Source organism: Kogia breviceps, chromosome 4 (genome assembly GCF_026419965.1).
Source record: "Kogia breviceps isolate mKogBre1 chromosome 4, mKogBre1 haplotype 1, whole genome shotgun sequence".
Lineage (NCBI taxonomy): Eukaryota > Metazoa > Chordata > Mammalia > Artiodactyla > Physeteridae > Kogia > Kogia breviceps.
Genome location: NC_081313.1, coordinates 29,289,746 through 29,315,303, shown reverse-complemented (window position 1 = coordinate 29,315,303; position 25,558 = coordinate 29,289,746). Strand labels below are relative to the sequence as shown.

Here is a 25,558-nt window from a genome sequence, read left to right as displayed (position 1 = left end):
TGTACTTTGATTTTTGCTAACCAATGGCACATACTCTCTTGACACATATTTCTCAGCTCTCAAATTCTGTTACAAAGGGAAAAATACTCAAAATTATTTTTATTGATTAATATAAAATTAAAGTGGAAACAGACCCCATTTACCTTTAAAGATAGGAAGTCCCTGCAACATCTTTGAAAATCCCTGGTGGAGGAAGGGATGTGCCCACAAAACACTGAGGACACTAGATTAGATAACTGATAGGGTTCCTTCCAGTTCTAAAACTGCTCACTCCTTCATTTATACATTAATGCAGGTAAGGTGCATATGTATATACACATCAGATGGAGTAACTAACTGATTTAGTTACCAGTCGGAAGTTTCTAGAGGAAGAGATGAAGTTTTCTCTCACACTGGGTGGCCATGATGGTGAAGCTCTTAGGGTGTTTCCAGGGATTAAACAGTCCTGAAAGATATTTACTAATCTAGAAATGAGAATTAACTCCACTTGGCTAAAGGAGTAAAAGTAACAAAGGGAGGTGGGATTTCTGAATGTTCATGCTCAGTCTCTGGTGTCAGGCAGACCCAGGCTCGAATGTCAGTCCCCTTTCCTTGTTGCCCAGGCCTACCCCCATTATTTAAACTTGTTAGGTCAGTTTACTTACCTGTAAAATGTGTTTAATAGAAGTACAAAGTGTGTAGAGTTGTTCTGAGGAGCGTATGAAATAATGTATATAAAATGTTTAGGGTAGTACTTGAACAAAGTAAGTTTTCAACACATTTATCTATCTAGTAAGGCAGTTTAAATGAACTTTTTTATGGATTTTTTTTCTTTCAGATTTCTGAGGAGAACTCCGATTTGCTAAGTGAAAATTTACCAAGTGCCAGAATTTCAGTCCAGCTGTCTACTAACCAGAATTTTTTAGGTCCTACATCAGTAGGGTAAGTTAGTGATGGGGAAACAGGTGGTGTTCTTTCATTCTTGCTTTCTTTTATCATTATAACCATTTCCGGGAAAAAATTTTCTGACATTGTAGAGATAAATTGGTAAGATTTCTGTTTGAAAGGAGATCTTATAAATATACAAATTTAAAATGCTTTTTAAAATATCTCTAATATTTAAATATTATCATATTGATATTGGATCATCTCTATTGTCTTGTTGACTTGGATAAGTATGTTTCAAATAGGTACAGCTAAATTTTTATTTACTTAGGCATTAATTATTGGCTAATAGATTAGCCTTTCCATGACATTCTTTCTTTGCCCTCTTTTAAATTATTTCTGGCATTATTATTTATTAACATAGGTTGGATAGACAACAAAGAAAGCAGTAGAAATATGCAAAATGAAAGTTAATATTTACTAGCATCACCAGTGATGAGGGCATGTTTGATCTGAGAGAAGATTACAACTAGCCGTGGACATTCTGGACTTGCGATTAGGGTCCACGCAGGTACCTCAGCCCTTACCTACTGTGCACCGTGGGGATGCAAAAGGGATCCCGGAGTCTATCTGCCATCAACAAATAGAGGGCTGCCTGTCTTTGAGTTTCTCATTATGCAAAACACTTAAAACACTAAAAAAAAAGTTTCTGGGAGGGAAAAACCAAATTAAACCACTGCACACTCAAGTATAACTGAGAAGATAGACTGGCTTTGCTTTTGCCCTGAGACCTTGGATCGCTAAAAGCATTGGCCAGTTGGGGAAGAGGAGAGTGAAGACTGGAGACTGGAGACGAATCAGTGCTGGAAAAGCAAAAAGATAAGGGCTGGGCAGCTCCCCTGTTGATCACACAGCCTGTTTGGACTGGTCTTGGCCAGTGCTGTAATAGCTGTCAAATATTTTGAATAGCATCCCTGGAAGTACTTATCTCAATTTTTCCATCATTTCTCATTAACTTCAGATAAACAAAGGTTAGCAGATGTTATTATGCTTTACATAAATCTATTAAATCATCTGATTATTTCATGTGCTAAGGTTTAAAATGGCTATATTCATTGCTACTATATTTAAAATAGCAAATACTTATTTCTTTTCCTTAGATGTCAACCAAATGAAGATAAGTATTCTTTTAAAAGCTGCAGTTCTGATTTCGTTTTTGGAGAAAACATGGTAGAAAGAGTTTTGGTAAGATTTTGGCAAATGTTTCTATTATTATATAGAGAGCTGTCACTTCAAATTTCTGAAGGCAAATTAATTAAGACAATGTTAAATTGGAGCATACTTTTTAACTCCTGCGTTCAAAGGCACACTGGAAAGGTTCTCCTGGGAAGCAAGTTCTAGTTGTTAAAATAATAGACAAGAACCACAGAGGAAGGGAATTGTATAATTATAACATTATTACTGATAAGAAATATTAAATACTTCTTTGACTTGCATTAAACCAGAGGTACCCAAGGAAATCCCAGAACTGTTTGCAGTAGTTAGATAAACTCAAATGGTCATGATATTTTAATACAGTTTTTCAATAGCATTTTTTGTAACAAGACGCATTTAAAATCATTTGCCAAATTTTTCTCATTAACCACAACTTTCCCCTTCAAGCTTTTACACTGAAAAGCATTATTATAACTTTTTTTGCTAGCTGTAAGAGGAAAATCATAGTCTTTTCCTTGCCTAGGAGTATGTACTTGCCAAGTGGAACCCCCTGATTATTATTACCATCATCCTTAATTAATACTGAGCATCCTCCTACGTGAGGCAGTTGCTGCTCTGTCCTCCATAGGGCACGTTTCTAAAACAGAGCATGATCTACAGTGGGGAATTATACAGCCAAGTGGAAGCTGTACAGCAAACGTGCCCACGGTTTTATCTGGTCCAACACATCTTTATACTCTTTCCACTTTCACCCAGACCAGAATCTTGGCTGAGACAAGACAAGGAAGCTAGCCTGTCTCAGGGTTCTTAGTTACATGAAGAATCCCACGGAGGATGTACAGATTTTAAAACCTGTGCAAGGCTCAGAATAACAAAAGGACCACCAACTCATGAGGCCTGTTTATTCCAAGATTTTAAGGGCTTTCACAAATCAGTTACTTTTTTTTTTTTTTTTGCGGTACTTGGGCCTCTCACTGTTGTGGCCTCTCCCGTGATGGAGCACAGGCTCTGGACACGCAGGCTCAGCGGCCATGGCTCACGGGCCCAGCCGCTCCGCGGCATGCGGGATCCTCCCGGACCGGGGCATGAACCCGCGTCCCCTGCATCGGCGGGCAGACTCTCAACCACTGCGCCACCAGGGAAGCCCAAAATCAGTTGCTTTTAAGATCTAGCTTATTCTACACCTGCCTCAGGCTTAACCCCAATTCCAAGAGAAGTATCACAGCTTCTCAGCTTTGAGGCACCCTTTTGCCACCTCCAGGACGAAGGTCAGCCCCAGCGATCCAAGAGCCGTTGACCCACACCTTTGGATCTGAACCAGAATGGACCAACTTCCAGGCAATATATTTAGGCACATTTATTCTAGATTAGTCACAGCTTCTGTAAGATGTCACAGACACAAATAAAATACTCTTCAAACCTCATGGGATCAACTTTAACATTCAACTCATTTAACAGACATGGATTGTGTTCTTATGATATATAAAGCATTGGCATTGGTCTCAAGTTTGGTGGCATATTACAATTATCTGGTGAGCCTTCAGAGGACTTATGCCTGGCCATTTCCCCTAACCAATTATATCAGGATCTCCGTGGGTGAGGCCAGGTGGCAGGTGATTTGAATATACAGCCAGGATTGAAAACCACCTGGGTAAGTGGTTATGCAAAGCTAAAGAAGACCCTGTCCTCTAGAGACATTTATAGCCCAGTAAGGGGAAAGAGAGAGATACAAATGAACTACAGTGGGAATTACAGATTTGGTGCGAGGAGGTAGGTACCTGTGTGCATTTCCTATGGGCGCTTCAACTTTGACTTACAAAGGAACCTGAGCTTCCTGTCTCCTTAAGCTGATAACACGCTAGGATAGCAGGAGCTGTAGAGATCACCTGTGTTTGTCCTCTAGTTAATCCTGTAATCCTGTGGCTGTGTGATTTGGGGGCCAGGATGCCCTCCTGATTTGTTTGCTGACCATGTGCTTTTAGAGTGAGTCATTAAACTTTCTGTGCTTTAGTTTTTCTTAAAATGGCAATAGTTACACCCATCTCTACCAATTTTAACAGATTATCTTTATGTCCAGTTAAATAACGTGAAAGAATCTTGAATTAGTAAGGGAAAAGATATAAACCTAAGTTCTGAAGTATTGTCCAATTCTCCCTGTTCTGCAGGGAGCTATGCAGGGGTCTGTACAGGAGGTTATAAATGGCATGGAAATTACTTGGTCTTTTTTCACACAGGCATTGATTACGACACATGTGCGAATCCCCAGGTATGCAGCCTTAAAAAGTGATTGTTGGCAAAAATTGTCTTAGAGGAAAAGTTAGGATTCCTTCTGTAGTGATGACCTGAGACAGCTAGCGGGTTCTTTGGATAACTTTTTAATTTTTTAAATGAACTGGATAGAAAGAGTGGATTGTTGGGAATACTGAAATACCTTGAAAAAGTGACAACAGCTGCACCTCCTTCTAGGCAGCAGGTTAGTGTGGTGGTAGCATGCAACAGCTGCTACCTCCTTTTGGGTCTCGAAAAGTTTTCCCATTGCCCCTGGAACCAGATGCCACCTGAAGTAGGCTGGTGGTAACTAGATTGTTTCCTGAGATCAGAACCAAGGTCTTCTAATAATGGGGAGGAATTCTCTGTTTAGCACAAAAGAAGCCCAAAACAAAAACAGAGCTTTTGGGTTTGTTTGCCACCCTGAGAAGAACAAAAGTATCTCTTGGCTTACTGCAAATATATGGGGATAAAATTAAGTAATACATCTTTTTCCCCCACTTAGGGTACTCAAAAACTCACTCAGCCTCAACTTGAAAATGATTCATACATCAAGGAGAAAACATTCAAATTCACTTTAAAATTTCCTATCAACTCTCCAAACTCAAGTAAGAATTATTTCATTTGTAAAACATCTGATTCAACTGGTGTTATTTCCTGTTTTTCCATGTCATTTGTTTAATATCTATAAAATACAAAAACAATAGCCCAGTGTTTTAAAATGTTTGGTGAAGATTAAAGCATATAAACATGATATATAAGCTTTAATAATTGTGTGACTTAATGATATGGGGGATCGTTAAAGAGATCTGCCTCAACTCAAGCAGTTTGATTTCTTGGAAACACTCAATGTTATAAAAAGCTAAGGCTACATGCATGTTAACAGGGGCAAGAAAGAACTTTCACAGTAGGGAAAATGGGGCGTTTTATGTGTTCTTTCCCCCTATTTTCTCTCAGGAACAGACTCTCTTAAGAATATACCCCTAACTGAATCAGCTGCAGCTTTCTCTTCTAAACCATCACCAAAATGTTTGCTGGAGAAAATTGATGTCATAACCGGGGAGGAGGCAGAACACAGTGTGTTAAAGGTCTGTGCATCATGTATTGCTCTTCCTGGCCGCACCTCCATGTGGAATAAACTACCCTTAGCAGAGACAGCTTGAAAAATAAAGGCAGAAGTATACTTTTCAGAAAGACTGAGCTGCTTAAATAAAAATGTTACAGGCTTCCAAGGATTAAACCAATATTTTGTCGTATTCTTAGATCTGTATGTGTAATTTGAAGGAAAACGGATTGCTGTCTTTACAACCATGCCCGTTAGTCCCTTAGAAAGAAGACAACCAAGGACCCTGTTTTAAAACAACCTATGTTTTACACTTTTCATGTCAGCTTTTATAATTCATCATATGATTTAAAATTCTATTTACACTGAAAGTTAAAAATGCAGATAAGATGAATTGATTTCAGTTCAAGATAATAAAAAGCTTTTGTTTTCCTTTAAAAGTTCCTTTTTTAAAATTGAAGTAGAGCTGATTTACAATGTTGTGCTGATTTACAATGTTGTGTCAGTGAAGTGACTCAGTTATACATATATATACATTTCTTTTTAGATTCTTTTTCATTGTGGTTTATCTCAGAATATTGAATATAGCTCCCTGTGCTATGCAGTAGGACCTTGTTGTTTATCCTAAAGGTTCTTTTAAATAAGTTTTTTTTGAATTTCACATGAATCAAGAATTTCACAGATGTAGTATATAGTATCACACCTAGGATTCAAATGTTGAGTGGTATAGCTGTCAATCTAGGCATATAAAATGTAATTACTACAACTTAATCATTTTCAACAAAGCACAGATTTCCCTTAGCCTTTCTCCATCTGCTTTACCCCAAACTCTCTTCATTCCTATTTTCTTCCCCCTTGATCTACTGATACACTTACTGTACAAGTGTGTCTCACAGCATAACTCTCAGATCAGATCAATCCCAGATTCACTGAAGTAATCACTAGGGGTGAGGCCCTGACATTCTATATTTTTAACAAGTCATCTAGGTGATTCTTGTACATAGTAGTATTTGAGAACCACTGGTAAGCATTAAACTATAGTATGGTACTCTGTGGTATCACATGCTAGTTCGGATGCTGTATTTGTTAAAATTTTTAAAGCATACAAGTAATTCCATGATTCCTTAACTTTCAGATAAATTACATGATTCAAATAACATTGTTTAATTTAAAAGTTGGTATATATAGATATGTTGTTAAGTAAAAAAGAAAGATGCAGAAAGTATTTATGGTATTCTACCAGTTATAGAAAAAATAGGAGAAAAATATATACATATTGGCATGTATATACATACAAATATCTCTAGAAGGATAAACAAAATATTAGCAACAGTGATTACCTGTTGTAGGGGGTGAAAACTGGTAGATGGGGAATTAGTGTTGGTGGGGTTACTTTTCACTTTGTACATCTTTTTGCTTTTTAATGTTTGAACTATTCAAAAACTGTATTGTTTTAGAAGCTAAGTAAAATTTTAAAGCTGGCTTAGAAATCATTAACAAAGGTTATTCTGGTAACATATCAGACCAATAAAAGTGTTATAGCACAGGAAAGAAATCACTTTGAAAATTTTTCTATATTTTGACATTTTAAAAAATTGTCCTTTAGATCAACTGCAAGCTTTTTATATTCAACATAACAACACAGTCCTGGATTGAAAGGGGCAGAGGAGCTTTGAGACTGAATGACTCAGCAAGCAGTGACTGTGGAACATTCCAGTCAAGACTAAGTAAGGAATCATTTTGTAAAGCGAGTCAGTATTTCTCAGGGAAATTTTTCCAATATAAGTACATATCATTTTCTGGAGATGTGTTATGTGTCAATACATTAGACTGCTGTCAATACATTAGACTGCTGTCAACAAACAATATTATTTTTAATGTACTACAGGAGCTTCCTATTTAAAGTAGGCTCTGATGTCAGACTATACAGGTTCTAGTTCTGGCTCCATCACTAACTGGTGACCTTGGACAAATTACTTAATCTCCTTCTGCCCCAGCTGCATCAGTTTAACATGGAGATAATAGAAGTCCATGACTTAGTGAGTGTGAGAATTTAGTGAGATAATGCACGTAAAGCACCTATGACTGAGCCCAGCACACACCTAAATAGTAATCTCATTATTATTTAAAGGAATGTGATGAATTTAGTTTTGAAGTGGAATAGTTTTTCTAAAAGAGAATACTTGCCCTGTAATTTGTTCTTGGCATTCTAAACACAGTGTGTGGGTTGGGAGGAAGGGTCAATTTCCAAGTAAATAAAGGTGTGTGGTTATTGAATCCTTCAGGCAGAGTGTTGGTCAGAATTTGGTCAGCCAAACCAAAAGCCTGAGGAGGTTTCTGGCATCCAAAAGACACACCGGGCATTGTTCAGCGGTCCAAACTGAAAGGAAGCACAGGCAAAGATCTGGGCAGGGGTGGATGGGTTTACCAGTCAATATCGGGTGGTCAAATCTTGCGGAGGAGACCACAAGTAGAAGCTGGTAAATGGATATTTGGTGAGTTTCAGGTATCAAGCTCAAGAAGTGAGTAAGGAATAGAATTCAGACTAAGAGAGTAAGAGCACTGGCAAACAGGTCTCTAAATAACCTGACTATTATTCCCAAGGCAGGTATTAGCTGTTTTCTACTCTGGTTTAATTTCACTCCTTCCACTGCTTGCCAAAAAAATGCACAAAACAACTTTTCTTTTAATTATACAGGTAAAACATGTCCACTACAGAAGATGTAAAATATGGATCGACAAGAAGAAAAAACAATTAAATTACTCATAGGCCTATCTTCCTGTAGTAGCTAGCTTCTGTCAATAAAATATAAATAAAATAAAATATATTCTTAAGGACTTTGTATACAATAAATGTATACAATACATTGAAAAATCTGTGATAAATGGTGTTTATATTACTTTGTAACCTGATTTTTTCTTTTGCATAGTATACCATGGTCACCTTTCTACATTAATAATTATCTTTCTTTGGTATTCTTAATGAGTTCATAATATCCTCAATAGCTGTACCATCATTTATTTAACTAATTCCATTTTTTGAATGTTTAAAGTTTTCGTTTCAGTTTTCTTCATTATAAACAATGCTTGGGTAAATATTCTTCAGACCATTATGTCCTCAAAGGAATTCTAAAATTTAATCATTTTTTAATATTATAGTAAAAAAAATATAGTATTTTAGCATTTAAGCTAAAAAAAAGTCCTCCAACATAATAAAGCCCAATTTGGAAACCAAATTATAATCTAGTCAATTAAATTACAATTTAGTAGTGAAAATAGAGTCTGAAAAACAACTACCAGATTTATTTGCTTTCCAAAATGGCAAATTCCTCTGAAAGGCTAAGGAATCAACTGTTCTAAAGTCTGATAAATTCATCTTCCTATTTTAGTTATGCACAATCAAGGCAGCCTGAGGCTGATTCTCAATAGTAAACTCTGGGCTCAAATGGAGATTCAAAGAGCAAACCACAAAAATTTACGAATAACAGCTACTGATTTAGAAGACTATAACATCAAAGTGTTTTTAATTCAGGTAAGTGACAAATTTCAGTGATAGAAGATTATCATACTATATCTATAGATCTCTGCAGATCTCTTATTTTTTTTCATTTTATTAAAATAACCTATACCATTGGCAAAAAATCAGCCATTTATTATGGTGTTTGCAGTCTAATATAAGACCTAAATTTTGCGTGAAATTTAGAGATTAACAACTTAAAGCAGTCAATTGGTACTGGTCCCAAGACATTTGTATCGGTATATGCTGTCAAACCCCTACATTTTTTCTTTACTATTAAAATTATGTCAACCATCTTACTAAATTCCAGAGAGACTACTGTCACTATTGGCTCCTAGGAGGCCAGCAGAATCCACACCCTGATGCTTACACTGTGTGCTGAAATTGAGGCTTTGAAATCACTGGAAAGGAACCAGTGAGAAATGGAAAAACACAGGGCTAGCAAGTTAAAACAACCAGTCCAATAGCAAATTCCAATTCTGGATATGAGTCAGTCTCCAAGGTAACAGGATGGGAGCACAGCTTTAGCTGTTCTGGCAGCAGGAATGCTTGACCTCAAATACAAGATCCAGGCAAAAGAGACAGAGCTGACATGAATCAGGTGAGAAAAAAGGCTGGATTTCCCCCACAGGCCAAGTCTCAGAAGACTTGAGAAGACTGAATATCTAAGCGACTCAGGTAGAAGATGACAATACAAGTAAATTGGCTTCCATATAATAATGAAAAAAAAAAGTTGGCGAGAGCCCACTGATGAAAAAACCAAAGGTTTTATTAACTACCAGTAACTGCACTGTTAGGTATAAGTGATGTTGAGTGTTAAAATCTTAGAGTAAGGTGTCTAAACCCTGTTTACCATTTAGGGAGATAATACTGGATACTCTGCTAGGCCAGATGCCCCTGTCTTTGAGTGGGTAAAGCAGCCTGTCTGAGATTGAGACTATGATTAGATTCGATTAAATTTAACTATGACTAGATTCTGCTGCTCAATATCTGGCTCATGCTGACTTTTTAAACTGCAGGATAATTTTTGGAGATTAGCAAACAAAATGCAATGAAAATCACCCAAAATTCCACTCCCAGAGATGGTCACTATTAACATTTTGGTCTTATACTACATTTTAGTATATACATGTATGTGTGGGTACATATATACATGTGTACCATATTGTACATACTGCATGACTTTCAGGCAAGTTATTTAGCTTTCCTAAACCTGATTTTACTCATCTGCCAATGGAAGACAATAATAATATACTTTATAAAGTGATTGAGAAGATTAAATAGCTAACATTTGATTGTGAAATACACATATGTAACCTTTTCACTTATCAATGAAAATGAGTGCTTTCTGTTATTAAATAGTAGTTCATTCTTCAAGAATTCTTTTATAGGTGAAAATAAATTCTATTCTATTATGTACCATAATTTATTCCATTAATCCCATTTTGTTAAATACTTAGGCAATTTACTGTGTTCATTATTATAAATTCTGCAAGGAATTCTCTATGTACATACATGTTATTTCTCTTGGAAAAAGGTTTTGACTTGTCTTGACACACTTATCTCCAGAAAGACTGAGCCAATTTTCATTCTCACCAGCATTTTCTTATGGTACTTCATGGAAAGTTTTTTTAAGCATTGCAGATTTGTTGTCCAAAAAAACATATATTATTGTGCTTTTACTTCTTGTTCTGAATTTCTTGAATGAAAATATCTGAATGAATTTGGATATATATATATATATATATATATATATATATATATATATACACTAGTGAAAGGCATATTTAAAATTTAATGTAAAAAAGTCAAGGCAGCAGAACTGTATTTATATTTCAATTACATGTATTTTCAATATTTGTTATTAATTAACCTACTGAAGAAAAATTACACCCTTGTACTTAATATAAAAATTAAATTGGTCAAGAGTCAACAAATATTTACTCAACACCTGCTATGTAATATCTAACATAATATGAGAAACAAAAATATTTATTTAATGTGTACTTTCTTCCCTAAAAATAATTAAGGTAACTTAATAACATACAAAAGAAAAAACATATTTTAAGACCCTCTCCCCAAATGTTGGCATGTAGTTGATTCAACCCTCAGTTCTTGGTTTTGAAATATTTGGTAGCTCTCTGAAGGATTAGCAAAGAGAAAAATTTTCCCAGATTTTCTTTGAAATTGTGAAAAGATACAAAAATGTAAGCCACTGACATGTTACCTTAAAGAGCACTGACTTTGATGACAAAAACGAAGTCCCAGCCAATCTGTCAACTAGCTGTTTAAATGCAGACAAGCTGTGCCTTTCTGAGCCATAATTTTCTCATCTGTAAAGGGAAGAGGAAACAAGTATTTACTGAATACCTGCACTATGTGCTTTTGCTAACATAAACGGAATAAATAACCTAAAGTTTTATTATAAGGATTGAAAAAATAAAAGGATATTATAACAGCAAATGTTATACCAATGTTATTGTTACCATCATTTTTTATATTAATAGCAACTGTAAAAATAGAAAAGTACTGAAAGCAAGGACTTCTGATGTGTTTATGGTACAACATTATAGACTATTCGAATGAGCTCTGCTTTTCTACAGAGCTATGCGGCTTGCAGGGATGTCTAAGTGATGTAAAGGAAATGAAAGTCTTTTTCCCCTAACCCTAAAATTTTCTACAGTATAACACAGTGAAGGAAGGATGGTCTTAACAAACAAATTCAAATAGAAAATTTAAATCACAAAATTTCATTTTCTCAGTTTAAAATGCACAAATTGGGACCTCCTAAAATTATCTGCTCTAGGATTCAATTTGGTTCAAGATGAATTGGCTCTTTACCCTTTAGTTTCTAGGATTATTTACATTCTAGATTTATGTCATATAATTCCTTCCTTATTAATAGTGAAAGGTTACAAATGTGTAAAGTGTGGCTATTATTAAGTTACTTATATTCTTAACAACTTAATTTTCCTCTTGCAGGCCAGTGCCAAAGATATAGGATGTATGCATGCAGCAATTCATCACCGTCTTGTTGCACTTCGAAGCTTCTATAAGCAGAAAGATGCAAATCAAGCTGAAAGCCAGTCAGAAACAGTCCTCCAACAATTTAACTGTGATAGCTGTGATGAGGATGAGGATGATTTTATCCAAGTTACTAAAACTAGATCAGGTAAAGAACTTTTCTTTTGTTAGTTCAGAGGTTTAAGAAAGAAATCTTACTCACAACCCTTTTATATGAAACAGATTTTTTAAAAGTGGAACTTGTCTGTTCAAAGTGGGCAGGGGTTAGAGCCCTAGATGTTTGGATCTGAGAGGTGGGTTTGAAAATCACTGTCTTCTGCATGTGGCCTTCATTGGGATTTCACCAAAAGTCAGCCTTATTCTAATACCTGCACATCATTTGCATATACATTTCATAAAAGACCATATTTACAATGTAAACTATTAATCGCTACACTGAAACTAACCAATTATTAAGATTTCTCTTCACTTGTTCTCATTCTCCTATTATTGGTCATAATAGAAGAAATTATAAATACTCGTAATGGAACCAGCAGGGAAATCTGGCTTATTCCCTTTTTGGAATTTGACTGTTTTGTTTTCAAAGACCTTTACCTAGGGCAAAAGGCGCTATTTCTTTTATTACATCCGGATTCATGAATTGAACAAGGTTGCAGTGGAACCACTGGTTAATGGATTTTTAGGTTTTAGTGCTTGTCCTGATGAGTGAATTTAAAACTAAAATTCATCATTATTTTTGGAGAAAACCACTGTCAAGGAAATAATAAGCCCAGCTTTGTGGGTTTTTAAAATAATTTTTATTGGAGTATCGTTGCTTTACAATGTTGTGTTAGTTTCTACTGTACAGCAAAGTGAATCAGCTATACGAATACATATATCCCCTCTTGTTTGGATTTCCTTCCCGTTTAGGTAACTACGGAGCACTAAGTAGAGTTCCCTGAGCTACACAGTAGGTTTTCCTATATGTCAATCCCAATCTCCCAATTCATCCCACCCTTCTTTTATGGTGTCCATACATTTGTTCTCTACATCTGTGTCTCTATTTCTGTTTTGCAAGTAAGATCATCTATACCATTTTTATAGATTCCACATATATGCGTTAATATACGGTATTTGTTTTTCTCTTTCTGACTTAACTTCACTCTGTATGACAGTCTCTGGCTCCATCCACATCTCTGCAAATGACCCAATTTTGTTCCTTTTTATGGCTGAGTAATCCAGCTTTTTTATACAGATGTAGCTATTCCAATAAGTCGTCCAAGTATTTTCAGTAATATTTTTATTTAGCCCTGAATTCTGTTCTATGGAGGACTGACAAAGGACTTACAAAAATAGTGTTAGCAGGCATTTTCCCAATTTTTAATCATTTTAAATCTTAAAGCTATTTTAATCATACATAATTTAAGAATCTATCAAACAACATGTGCAGAACTTGATGAAATAGCTTCCTTGGCCTAATACTAAAAATGTAGTCAAGAGGAAAAATGAAGAACACATGCAGAGCAGGATCATAAACTGCTAGACTCAGTGAGCCAGAGAACTAAGCGAATATGATTTTTCTTGTTACTATTAAACAAGAGGTTTAATTGTTTTTAATGTATGAAATGTATATATAAAAATTATTATAATGTTTATATTGTCACAATAAAATGGGATCTATTAGAAAATGGGTTGGTATCCATTAAAAATGTTAACCTGCAGTTAGGATTAAATGGCAAAATTATTTCATCAACAAATGACACGTTTATGAATAGAATCTATATTCTATCACATTCCATTTTAGGAAAGGGGTGATATGCAACTATCTTCATACAAAATGAGAAACAATGGAAATAAGGCCAAGTAAACGCCAATCATATGAACCCATCTCCTCCCCTCCTTACTTAGTACTTTCTCTAGGAAGTGTTGCACACAACTGCTAAATGTTATGGAAGCAATAAAATGTCTGGCTTTTTAAACTTTGTTGCCCAGGAATCAAGGAAAGGTTTAATTATCTGAAAATGTCACATTTAAAATTAGGAACATTTCCAAACGTTACTTAAAAATACGTAGATTCTATATATATTTTATTTCCTTGCTAGTAAGCATATTCATGAGTATTCATGTTCAGTTGTACTCAATATTAAACCCAACTGAATACAATATTGTACAATAAATTATTTTAAATTTATATCACAGATTCTTCTAGGTGGACCCACAGACAGTCGGTTGCCTGTTCGTGAGCGCTACCTACTATAAACATGACAACATCTACAAAAAGATCACCTTACTGAAAAAATCTAAGCCATCCTAACAACGAAATGAGAAGATCCTATTCATTCCTGGAACAGTTTTTATAGAAAAGTCCAAGAAATATAATTTGTTGCAATTAAAATGTTTCTCTGTATAGTATAATAATTCTGAGGTTTTATATTTTGATTATTGTGGAGAAAATGACAGAATTTAAGAAACACACGGCCTTTGGAAGTTCAAAATTTTTCACTTTTGAAGAAGTTAATTTAGAATAAGATTTGGTAACTAATTTGGACTATTCATCACATTGATGGATACAATAGTTAAAATAATAAATTGCTGGATTTGATAAATATCTAAGATATTTATTTTTTTAGTCATATATTGTCTGGCCATAAAACAAATATTTTACAAAACTTCCAAAGTCGTTTCTTTGAAAAATGTTATAACTGCATGTTAACATGTTATTAAATCATGTTTTTCTTCTGAGAAATGTGTATTTTCATTTAACCTTTGGACTTCCTAATTCTATAATATTATATATACATGGTATGAATTCCTTTAAGGAGAATATCTGTTCTTGCACTTGTATCTATCGCACCTTGTATATGCTTGACTCACGGTCAGTATCCAATATTTGTTGAAGGAATGAACAAAATACATTACCTGTGTATCAAAACAGTAACTATATGAAAAGTGAAATATGTTAACTTGTTCTTTGCTTTATTTATGTAATTAAATTGTCATTAACATTCTAGTAGGTGAGGCTGTACAGAGACCTTTTATAAGCCAAATGACTTTTTTTCTTAAATGCCATTATTAAGGTAAAACACAGTAATTTCCACAATTGTGCAACAGAATTTTGATGTTCCTCTTTTGAGATTTGTTTCAGAGACACTTCAGGAGTTACACAAGAAAATTAGTCTCAGTACTTGTAGACATATTTCAGTTTTCAATCCAGTACGATCACCCTGTGGCTTCAAAATGACTTTTGATTGTGACCCCTATACAATTTCCCTATTAGAGGCATCTTACTCTGCTCAGGCTGCCATAACAAAATACCGCAAATTGGGTGGCTTAAACAACAGAAATTTATTTCTCTAGTTTGGAGGCTGGGAAATCTAAAATCAAGATGCTGGCAAGGTTGGTTTCATTCTGAGGCCTCTTCTCTTGGCTTTCCGGGGCCACCACCTCACTGTGTGCTCACATGACCTCTTTCTTGTGGGAGCACGGGGAGGCGGTAGGGAGAAAAAGACAGCAGGTTCTCTGGTGTCTCTTTTTATAAGGACATTAATCCCATCAGACCAGGGCCCTCATAACCTCATCTAGCCCTAATTACCTCCCAAAGCCCCATCTCCAAATACCATCACATTGTGGGGTCGGCTTCAACATATGAATTTGGGGAGAACATAAACATTCAGTCCATAATGAGGAATAATTCACAGTACAAAATGATTTCTGAAAATGTTCTGGACAGTGACAACATATATGGGATAAGAGTATAGCTTCATTTCTACTTCGAAGAACAATATTCACATGGAAGTATACGTGTGAATACATATTTTTTAAAAGTTACGTTACTTTATTATAGTATATACCATAGATAATAGTAAAAGCAATTATATATATGCATTTATTGTCAAATCTAATGCTTGAAAGTTTAGCATATGAAAGTTGAATTACTTTTAGACTATAATTTAGCTAGTATGTTATAATTGATGAAAGTTTTGCTCTTTCCCTATCACTAACTATAACTTAGTAAAATTTAGCTACTAAGAGTATCTAACTTTCATTAATTCTTCTAGTGACTCCAGAAGAAATACAGTAAATAAAATCCTTTACTTCTAAATTAAGCAATGACTCAGGAAGTGGAGAAGAAAAGTTAATGTAAGAGGAAGAGAGAAAAGGTTGAGAGAAGGAAAAATAAAAAACAGTAAAGAAGAGCTCTAACATGAAAGGAAGAATAAAAAGAATGGAAAATCAGAAGTTTTAAGTGTTTTCTTTTTAATTCTAAAAGAGTGATTCTGATGCAGAACACACTCGGATGAGAATTTTCATTAGAAGCATAATATAAACAGGGAGACATTTGGAGAAGATATTAAAGAAATGGTTCTCGGGCTTCCCTGGTGGCGCAGTGGTTGAGAATCCGCCTGCCGATGCAGGAGACACGGGTTCGTGCCCTGGTCCGGGAAGATCCCATATGCCGCGGAGCGACTGAGCCCGTGAGCCATGGCCGCTAGGCCTGCGCGTCCGGAGCCTGTGCTCCGCAACGGGAGAGGCCACAACAGTGAGAGGCCCGCATACCACAAAAAAAAAAAAAAAAAAAAAAAAAAAAAAAAAGAAATGGTTCTCTTATAAGATCTTAGCTGATATGGGAACATTGGGATTATGCTAAATTGTTAAAGTAAAGCAGAGAAACAGAGATTTTCCTTATCTTCCTGACATGTTCATTCTTGACCCCTCTTTAGTTGTGGAGATGAATTTTCTCAATGCCTCAAACATTTTATTTAGGGATTCTGACATGGCTACTAACAGCAGAAACATGATATTTAGCTTATGACTTTCAACCCATTTCCACTCTGCTATTCCTTCTTATACTCTTTATGCATATATTTGGTAATATTTTGGGGGGGTAATAGAAATAGAAACATCTTATAGTTTCTCCTTGTCCTATATCTTCATCTAGCCTTCTCTTTTTTGGCTTTTCTGTATCCTTTGTCCCCCCCTTTAATGTGAAGTGATCAATCATATAATGACATTCATTTCCACAAGTTACTAGGTGGGTGATTTCAAAGCATACGTCTTCTTCCATAGAAGCTGCTTTTTAAAATAAATTTATTTATTTATTTATTTTTGGCTGCATTGGGTCTTCGTCGCTGCACGCAGGCTTTCTCTAGTTGCATGAGTGGGGGCTACTTTCCGTTGCAGTGTGTGGGCTTCTCTTGTTGCAGAGCTCAGGCTCTTGGTGCTCAGGCTTCAGTAGTTGTGGCACATGGGCTCAGCAGTTGTGGCTCGCGGGCTCTAGAGCGCAGGCTCAGTAGTTCTGGCGCACGGGCTTAGTTGCTCCGCGGCATGTGGGATCTTCCCAAACCAGGGCTCAAACCTGTGTCCCCTGCATTGGCAGGCGGATTCTTAACCACTGTGCCACCAGGGAAGTCCCAGAAGCTCCTTTTATTAAAAGTTACTTAGATAAATATTCCCCCAATACACAAGATATATTTAATATGATATCCGATTATATATTACAATAATCTAAACATTCTTTTTTATCAACAGTACTTTTTTTTTTTTTTTTTTTTGCGGTACGCGGGTCTCTCACTGTTGTGGCCTCTCACGTTGCAGAGCAGCAGAGCACAGGCTCCGGACGTGCAGGCTCAGCAGCCATGGCTCACGGAACCAGCCGCTCCGCGGCATGTGGGATCTTCCCGGACCGGGGCATGAACCCATGTCCCCTACATTGGCAGGCGGACTCTCAACCACTGTGCCACCAGGGAAGCCCTCAACAGTACTTTTATACCAAGTTATTCAGCTTAATTGTAAACCAGCAAAATGTTCTCTCTTAAAGTATTTTACATCCATTACTGCCAAAGCCAGGAACCCTTAGTTGTCAGGGCCTAATATCCTATACATGCCTTAGAGTAAGTGCATGCCATTTTTTAAAAAGCCACGGGGTGGTCATATATATTTTTCAGAATCAGAATGTACATGAAGTGAGCTGGAGGGGGTTGTAGGGATTGGGAAGGATAGATCTTAACCTTTGTAAATCTTCAAGTTGTGAATATCACAGTGATATATAATTTCTTCCCCATAAGATGTTGAGAACAATTAAGCTTGCTTGAGATGTGGCTACTGGGTAGGCTTATTCACTAGAAAAGAACACCAGCCTTGTCATAGGCAGGGTTTGAGTTTGAAATTCAATAATACGACAGATTATTTTAGTTGTTTGAGGGTAGTTGAAACTGATATTAAATCCATGAATGCCAACACTTTGGTTTGTTTTGCAATGGGCAGATTATACCCACGGTACTGAGTAATTTTTGACATCATACTCAGAATTGACAAACTCGAATACCTGAACATAGTTGAAACTTCTAAGATGATATTTGCAAACTATGGCATTGGAGGAGATATTGAAATAACTGGCAAATGTTTAGCCTAATAAATACTTGATGATATAATAATTTTCAAACAATTAGAGGATTACCAATATTTCTTAATTTCTGCCAATCTAGTGGATGTAAAAGACTCCTTCACTATTAGCTTAATTTGTATTTTTCTGATTTCTATTAAGGTTGAGGATCTTTTAGATATGTATTCACTGCTTGTGTTTCTTCTAAGAAATTTCTGTTCATAAGTTTTGCAAAGCTAACCATGTCATTCTCTCCTTTCAGTGGCTTCCTAGCATATACAGGATAAAAGCCAAGTTCCTAAGCATGGATATAACACTTCATGTCTTTCACCCTGTCAACCTCTCTAGCCTCATCTCCCACTGTTGCCTGCCTCTCTCTAAATGTTCTAGGATTTCAGAACTATTTTATTACTCCATATCTTTGCTCATACTGTTTCCTCTGTGGAATTCCTTTCTTACTCTTGCTGATTCTGGATAATACCTAACTCATTCTTTAAGGTTTAGCTTGAGACATTTCCAGAAAGCCTTCCTTAACTCCACTTAGGCTGAATTAAGATTTGTTCCTCCAAATTCCTACAGCACCCTGTGAATAATTTTACCATTGCACAGACTGTATGTTCTTCAAGGGGAGAGACTACTTATTTATTTACCATTTTATCTCCAACACCTAGCAGGGTGCTTCGCCCATAGCAGGCAATCAAGTATAATTTGACCTCCACTGACGTGTTGTATACATAAGACTAAAGAAGTGTTATCCAATAGGAAGCTAGAAATAAGGAGGTAAAGCTCCGGAGATAGTCTGGGCTAAAGATACTGGTAGTAGCTGAAGTCAGGGAAGGGGAAAAGGGCTAATATTTGACAAGTGTATACTTTGTAATGGGCATGTGGCTAGGCATTTGTACATATATTTATAGCTTTACAAGGAAGCTATTACATTTTGTAAATGAAGAAATAGGCTCAGAAAGATTAAGGGAACAGTCCAAGGTTGACAAAGGTAATAAATGGTAAAGCTGGGAATTGAACCAAGGTCTTTTTAAATCCCAAACCCAAGCTCTTTTCATTACACAAGAGTAGATAAGATCATGCAGAAGAGTGGAGAGAGAGAGACAGAGACACAGAGAGAGACACAGAGAGAAAGAGAGAGAGACAGAGACAGAGAGAAGGGAAGGCGAGGATAGGGAAGGACAGATCCCAAATATGAGCTTAGGAAGAATCCAGAAAAGGGACAGAAAGATGGGAGGACCACCATTAGGAACTGGTGTGCTGTGAACCAGAGTAGAAAATTTCAAAAGGAAATGATAACCATTTCAAACGCTGCAGGAAGACCAAGTCAGTTAAGGGCTGATAAATGTCTTCTGAGTTTACAATCACATCCTTGGTCACCATGGAAATAGCAGTAATTAGTAAAGTAGCACGGAGAAACTAGATTACAACAGGTTGACAGATGAATAGGCAGCAGGGATGTTGACCAATGATGAACCAACTACTCTTTCAAGAATCCTAGCTATAAAGAGAAAACAAGCAATATATAAAAGCTAGGGCATAAAAGGTTTTTGTTGTTGTTGTTGTTGTTTAATTTAAAGATGTCATAGACATGAGCATGTTTAAACAGTGAAGAGGAAAGTCCAAAAGAGAGGGATAATTAAAGGTATATTAAAGGTGATAACCTGACAGAGTAATATTTTTGAGCAGGTGGAAGGAGATGGGATCCCAAAATAACAATGGACAGAGATATACCAAATGAGAAGATGTCAGTGTAGACAAGTTTGTAGCTGGAACCGGGGGAGATCCAAAAATTTGAGTACTTCCAAAAATTTGAGTACTTATCTGTGAAATGGGAAGAAAAGCGGTCTGAAATGTTGCATATGCATAACAAAACTCATAGACTTTGATCCAGGTTTTCTAAATTCATTTTTTCTGTCAAATGGATCAACTGACATTCTCCTAGTCACCAAGCTTCAAAGCTCAGTGTTATCTGTGACTTCTCCCTTTTCTTCCTTCCTAGTATCTAAGGAATTATAAAGTGTTGAACTAGTAAGACTAGAAAGGACCTTGAGGATGTTCAAAGTTACAAATGAGTAACTCACATCTCACAGAAGTTAAGAGGTGTGCTTTAGGGTGCATTACCAGTCACTATTAGCAGCTACTGTGAGGCAAAGTTCCTGGCCAGAAGGGGTCAGTGACCTACTAAAAGCAAACATCTATCAGACTGCACTGTGTATTTCTCAGTTTAATATACTACCTGGCACATAGTAGAGACCCAGTAAATATTCAGTGAACTCAAGAGTGAATGTTGGCGTTGGCGGCTAGCTGAAAAGTAAGTCACAGATTTGGAATCAATTTGGGCTTGGCAGAACCTTGGAATCACTCTAGTTCAACTCCCTTACTTTATAGATGAGGAATCTGAAGCCCAGAAAGATGAAGCAACCTGCCCAAAGTCCAAAAGCTAGTTATTGATAGTGCTAGGACTACAAAGAAGCAAAGAGAGTGCCAAACCAAAAAAGGATCTAAAGAGCAGGCGGGATAAACATTAGGATGTGCACTGCCATTTGATTCTCCTCTTGTAACAGGAGCATTTTCTTCCATTTCCATTACTTTTACTCTAGCTTTGATCCAAGTGTAACTATTCGAACAGCGCGCAAGTCTCCCTTCCTCCTCCTGCCTCCCAATTTGTTCCACATTCGAAAGCCCGAACAAGTCATCACACACTGCTCTCAGGACTCATTTCTTTCCAGTTAAAAGCCTTCAAAAGGCTAACTACTGCCTACAGGATAAGGTCCAAATTATTAACATTCTTAACCCTTCACTCTTTTCCTATCTACTTTTTCAACCATATCTTCCCATCTAGAAATTGTCCACTTGGCCAGACTCGTCTCTCCATCATCCTCTAACTTTCTCAAAGGCTAACACCTCCCCTCCGCCCCAAGTTTTTTGGAGGTTAGCAGGAGCTGTACCACCTCTGCAGTCCCACAGGGTACCATGGTTAAATGAGCCCGGTGCTCGGCTTACTGCTCTCTATCCCTCTTGCAATTCTTAGCAATTTCTGAACAAGGGACTCCGTGTTTTCATTTTGCACTAGGCCCCGCAAATTGTGCAGCTGCTCCTGAGTCCGTCTCCTCAAACCCTGGCCCAGAGCTGGACATATCAGCCTTCCAATACGAGGTGGCTGAATGAACGAACAAAGGGTCTAGTCTTATGTGCAATAATAAAAGAGTCTAGTCTTATGTGCAATAACGAAAAAAAGAACTGACCCCGAGCAAGAAGCTGCGGCCTCACGCGTGTTCCCGCCAAGCCCTTAAAACCGCACTCGCAGGCCCTGCTTAGCCTCAGACCGGTTCCAGCTGGGTTCAGCTCCAGCACCAAATAGAATTCCAGCCCTTCCCCCGGGCGCAGCCAATCCCTGAAGCTCCTCGGCCTCCGAAACCGCTGCGGGTTCTGAGTGGCTGGCAGAGGTGGCCTGGGGGAGGGTGGAGACCGCAGGGGGAAAGGGGTGGAGCTGGAGGTCGGTCCCCGGGCGGGGAAGAGGCTACTGCGCAGGCGTCGATGTACAAGGCTCCCCAAACAAACACAACCCACCACCTGGAGGCCTACAGCTTTTCCCCGCCCACCTTTCCCTCTCGAGGGCTCTCCCGACTCCCAATCGCCTGGCTTTCCCCGCCCCCGTCAACGTCTGGGCACGTCCCCTTCGCGGCGCCGGCCACGCACGGCTGTGCACTTAACCTCTACCCGCCCGGCTGGAACGCAGAGGCCGGGGCGGCGCGAGCGGCGCGCACTGCTGGCGGCTGGAAGCGGAGGCGGGAGCCCGGGCCTGCAGCCGCTGCCGGGCCGACGATGACTTGTTACCGAGGCTTCCTGCTGGGCAGCTGTCGTCGCGTGGCGGGCGGCCGGGCAGCGGCACTGAGGGGGCCAGGGGCGGGAGGCCCCGCCGCGCGGCCGCGGCTCGGCGGTGACGGCGGCGGCCGGCGGCACCTGGGGCAGGGGCAGCCGCGCGAGCTGGCGGGCTGTGGCAGCCGCCCCGACGGTGGCTTCCGGCCATCCCGGGTGGTGGTGGTGGCCAAAACCACCCGGTACGAGTTCGAGCAGCAGCGGTACCGTTACGCGGAGCTCTCTGAGGAGGACCTGAAGCAGTTGGTGGGTCCCGGCGGCCCCCGCCCTTGTGCCTCGGCCCGGCGCTGGTTCGCTCACTGGCTCGGCCGTGACTTTGTGGGGGGTTCTGGGAATCGCTCCGCAGGCCGCCCCGGGGGAAAGGGAGCCCCTGGGCGCCGCTGTGGGCAGAGGAAAAGAGGCTATGGTACCGCAGACACACCCCCTTTTACTGGGCAGGACTGCCAGGCCTGGGCACTCCGGGGAGCCGGTCTGCTTGAGCCTTTTCCGCGCTGGAGCGTGGTTCTCAGACAAGGTTCCAGGAGTTTGTTTCAAAAGCTCACGTGTCTCCAGTGCTGGGCAGAGCAGCGGGGAAAATTTGAATGTATGTTGTTAAGTAGAAAGGCCCAGACAAAAGGCAGGTAAACAGGGTAATTATGAAATACAGCGTCTAGGTCTGTATAGTATAGTAGTGCCTCCACAACAGACTATATTTGGTATAGATATTTACTAATACCTTTGCAAAGTATATAAATACACCTAAGGGGGGAAAATAAACCCTGAATATTATCTGCCTTCACTCTTATTTTTGGAACTTCTGATCCCATGTCCCCACCCACTTTAAGGAAACGAGAGGGATGACGCTACCATGAGCAGTATGTCCAGAAAAATCTGCATTGGAAATCTCTAATTGTTGACAGTGCACCAAAAGGCTTTGGAATAAATCGCCTATAACCATAATCCTGTAGAATTCTGTGCAGGAGTAGACAGCCTGTTCTGAACTTCTGGTTCGTAATCATAAGCAATCTTTTGGTAATATTTTGTGGAGGTATCAAAATGAAATTATAAATCATCCTTGTTTAAGTACTGACTGTTTTCAGCATTTAACTTCTTGACTGTTTAATGAGTTAATTGAGGAGGGCCCCTGTATTCATCGGGTGGCCATGCTAGGTGCAGATTTCTCTCCTTTTCTGTAAGTGTTTGAAGGTAGCAATTTATAGAAAACATTTGCATCATTTAAAGAGTAAATCAGCAAACAGTTGGAGCAGGAGGTCGGAGTAGTTGAGTTTGTGTTAGGGAGTGAAGTTGAGTGTGAGGCAGGGAATAAAAATGTTTGAAGCAAGCGTTTCTGATTTGGGAAAGAGGTGTGCCATATGGGTTGTACTCCTAATTTTGCACATCTTTTTAGAAGTTGTCGGATGCCATATACCCATAAATGTGTTCTTCATACAATTTTATGGAAGCCTCTCACAACAAGTAAAAATAGTATACTTGATTGGCATGTTCAGAGTGTGGGATTGGGGGTCACGAGCTTGGAGCCAGGCCCAGGTTCTCTGTGGTTAACTTCCTCTACTTCTTTTTAACTTCCGTGGGCCTCTTTGGTGACAACGATACTTTTTGTGTTGTGCTGTCGTTTTCAAAGTGCTTTCACCAGTTCAGTGTGTGAAATACTAGGATTGGACTAGGTGGCCTCCAAGGCCCTTTCTGGTATTTTAAAACTGAAGAACTTTTACAAGACCTCAAGAATATGAGTGGCATCTGAATTAGATTAATTCTTGGACCTCTGAACTAGATTGACACTAATCAAAACTTTTTAAATGTAAGGCAAATCAAGTCTTTAAAAATCGAACTACCTAGTACACCCACTCTGAGTATCTGAAGAGAAATCTGTAATAGGTAAATATTTGCCTATTGCTAAGTATGCTGTTTGGAATAAGAAAACTTTTGAAGTAAAACTTCTGGACTGTAGAACACAGTTTTGAAATAGTTGTTGTTGCTATCATTTCAATTAAATTTTACTGGATTTGTTTCTTACTGATTTGAGTTTTATCATTTATGTTAAGGCCAGTATTCAGAATGGCATAGTATTAGGTGGAGCCCGGACCAGAGATCAGGAACAGACCAAATAATACTAGACTGTATGAAGTTGTTCTAAAATGGGATTCTGTAATAGGAATGATAAGATGATTAATACTGTTTGCTGTTTTCCTGGGGTAAAAGATACTAAGGTATATGAGTCATGTGAATTGGGTATGAAAGAAAGTGGCCAAGTGCTTACTTGAGTCTTCTGGCACCTTGGCTGGCTATGTCTGTGGTGTCCTGGTAACCTGAAGTTTTGTATCAGAGGGTTCTCTTTTGCTGTGGTGGTGGTGATTGTTTTGTGGCAAAATAGATCTCTATTAGGTTACTTGTTAAAATGCAAATGAAAGGAGGGATGGAGTGCTAGTATAATTTCATACCCTGAAGCCTTGTGGTACTCTAACTTTGTAGAAACTTAAACAATTAGAGGAAATACTTCTTAGCTGATAAAGCATGTATAGACTGGGTCAAAGTTTGACTTTCATTTGCTCTTTCATATTGGTTTTACATTGGTTTATTTTTAATTCTTGCATTTCTCTTCCCCCTAACCTGTCAGTGACTTTTCTTGTGAATAGAGGATTTCTAGTCAGTGATTTTACATCTACTGGCTCAAGACTTTGCAAGGGCTAATTGAACTATTATTACAGTTTACTTGCATCATAAGTGATGTAGCTGTTGGTTGTAGAGCTTATATTAACAGGGTTGATGACACTCACAAACTAGACCTTTAGGTGAATCAAAGCTGATTGGAAAGGGTTTTGATGTCACAAACATGCCTTATTGGCCAAAGAGAATGTTTCATTTCAAAATATTTTAATACATACCAAATAAGAAATGAGCAGTTTCCACCCTTCTCTGCCCCCACTCCAAGTCTTACAACCCCAGAAGCAACCCCCTTTAATGGTTTCCATTTTTAGTTTTTTTAAACAAATTAATTTCCTAATGGGATAGAATAATTTCATTTAGTGGTCCCTCTCTTATTGGCTTACTAGTTATTGCCTTCTTAGCAGATTTGGGAGTTGCTGTGCCTTGGATTTTGTTTCCCTTACTCAGTTTCCTTAAAACACTGGTGTAGCTTAGGTTGTAATTCTTGGGTAGATAATATTTTTGCCACATGTGCAATGAGTGTAGTGTATGCAATATGAGTATTTATCAAATTAAAGAACATGATCTGGAGTACTGCCAGAGAACCTTCTAACGGAGCCTCACTCCTTTCAAATCTTCCAGACACAGGAACCAGAATGGTCTATCCAAAGTAAACATCTGGCCACTTTACTCCTCTGCTTAGAACCCCTCAGAAGCT

General features: G+C 38.2%; 2 protein-coding genes and 1 long non-coding RNA gene across 9 annotated transcripts in view; 2 read left to right on the top strand and 1 right to left on the bottom strand.

Annotated features, from left to right (window-relative positions):
- Positions 1–16,169, top strand: part of RANBP3L (RAN binding protein 3 like) — a 49,883-nt gene extending 33,714 nt beyond the window's left edge. For 4 of the 6 annotated variants that reach the window (XM_067030880.1, XM_059061866.2, XM_067030881.1 and 1 more), the window contains 8 exons: positions 818–921; positions 2,025–2,109; positions 4,853–4,955; positions 5,305–5,435; positions 7,017–7,137; positions 8,800–8,942; positions 11,910–12,099; positions 14,130–16,169. In XM_067030880.1, coding sequence (XP_066886981.1) covers positions 818–921; positions 2,025–2,109; positions 4,853–4,955; positions 5,305–5,435; positions 7,017–7,137; positions 8,800–8,942; positions 11,910–12,099; positions 14,130–14,173 — 921 coding nt within the window. In that variant the 3' untranslated portion in view covers positions 14,174–16,169. Of the gene's footprint in view, positions 1–817; positions 922–2,024; positions 2,110–4,852; positions 4,956–5,304; positions 5,436–7,016; positions 7,138–8,799; positions 8,943–9,237; positions 9,529–11,909; positions 12,100–14,129 lie in introns of all 6 variants that reach the window. The other 2 variants (XR_010840101.1, XM_067030882.1) reach the window with 2 other exon arrangements.
- Positions 1–21,655, bottom strand: part of LOC131755383 (uncharacterized) — an 89,874-nt gene extending 68,219 nt beyond the window's left edge. Inside the window, exons 1-2 of the long non-coding RNA XR_010840102.1 lie at positions 21,564–21,655; positions 11,155–11,260 (exon numbers count right to left, since the gene is read on the bottom strand). This is a non-coding gene — a long non-coding RNA (uncharacterized lncRNA). The remainder of the gene's footprint in view (positions 1–11,154; positions 11,261–21,563) is intronic.
- Positions 21,656–22,034: 379 nt separating this feature from the next.
- NADK2 (NAD kinase 2, mitochondrial) overlaps positions 22,035–25,558 on the top strand; it is a 46,638-nt gene continuing 43,114 nt past the window's right edge. The window contains exon 1 of one of the 2 annotated variants that reach the window (XM_059060121.2): positions 22,035–22,443. In XM_059060121.2, the coding sequence (XP_058916104.1) occupies positions 22,144–22,443 (300 nt within the window). In that variant the 5' untranslated portion in view covers positions 22,035–22,143. The remainder of the gene's footprint in view (positions 22,444–25,558) is intronic. The other variant, XM_059060122.2, reaches the window with a different exon arrangement.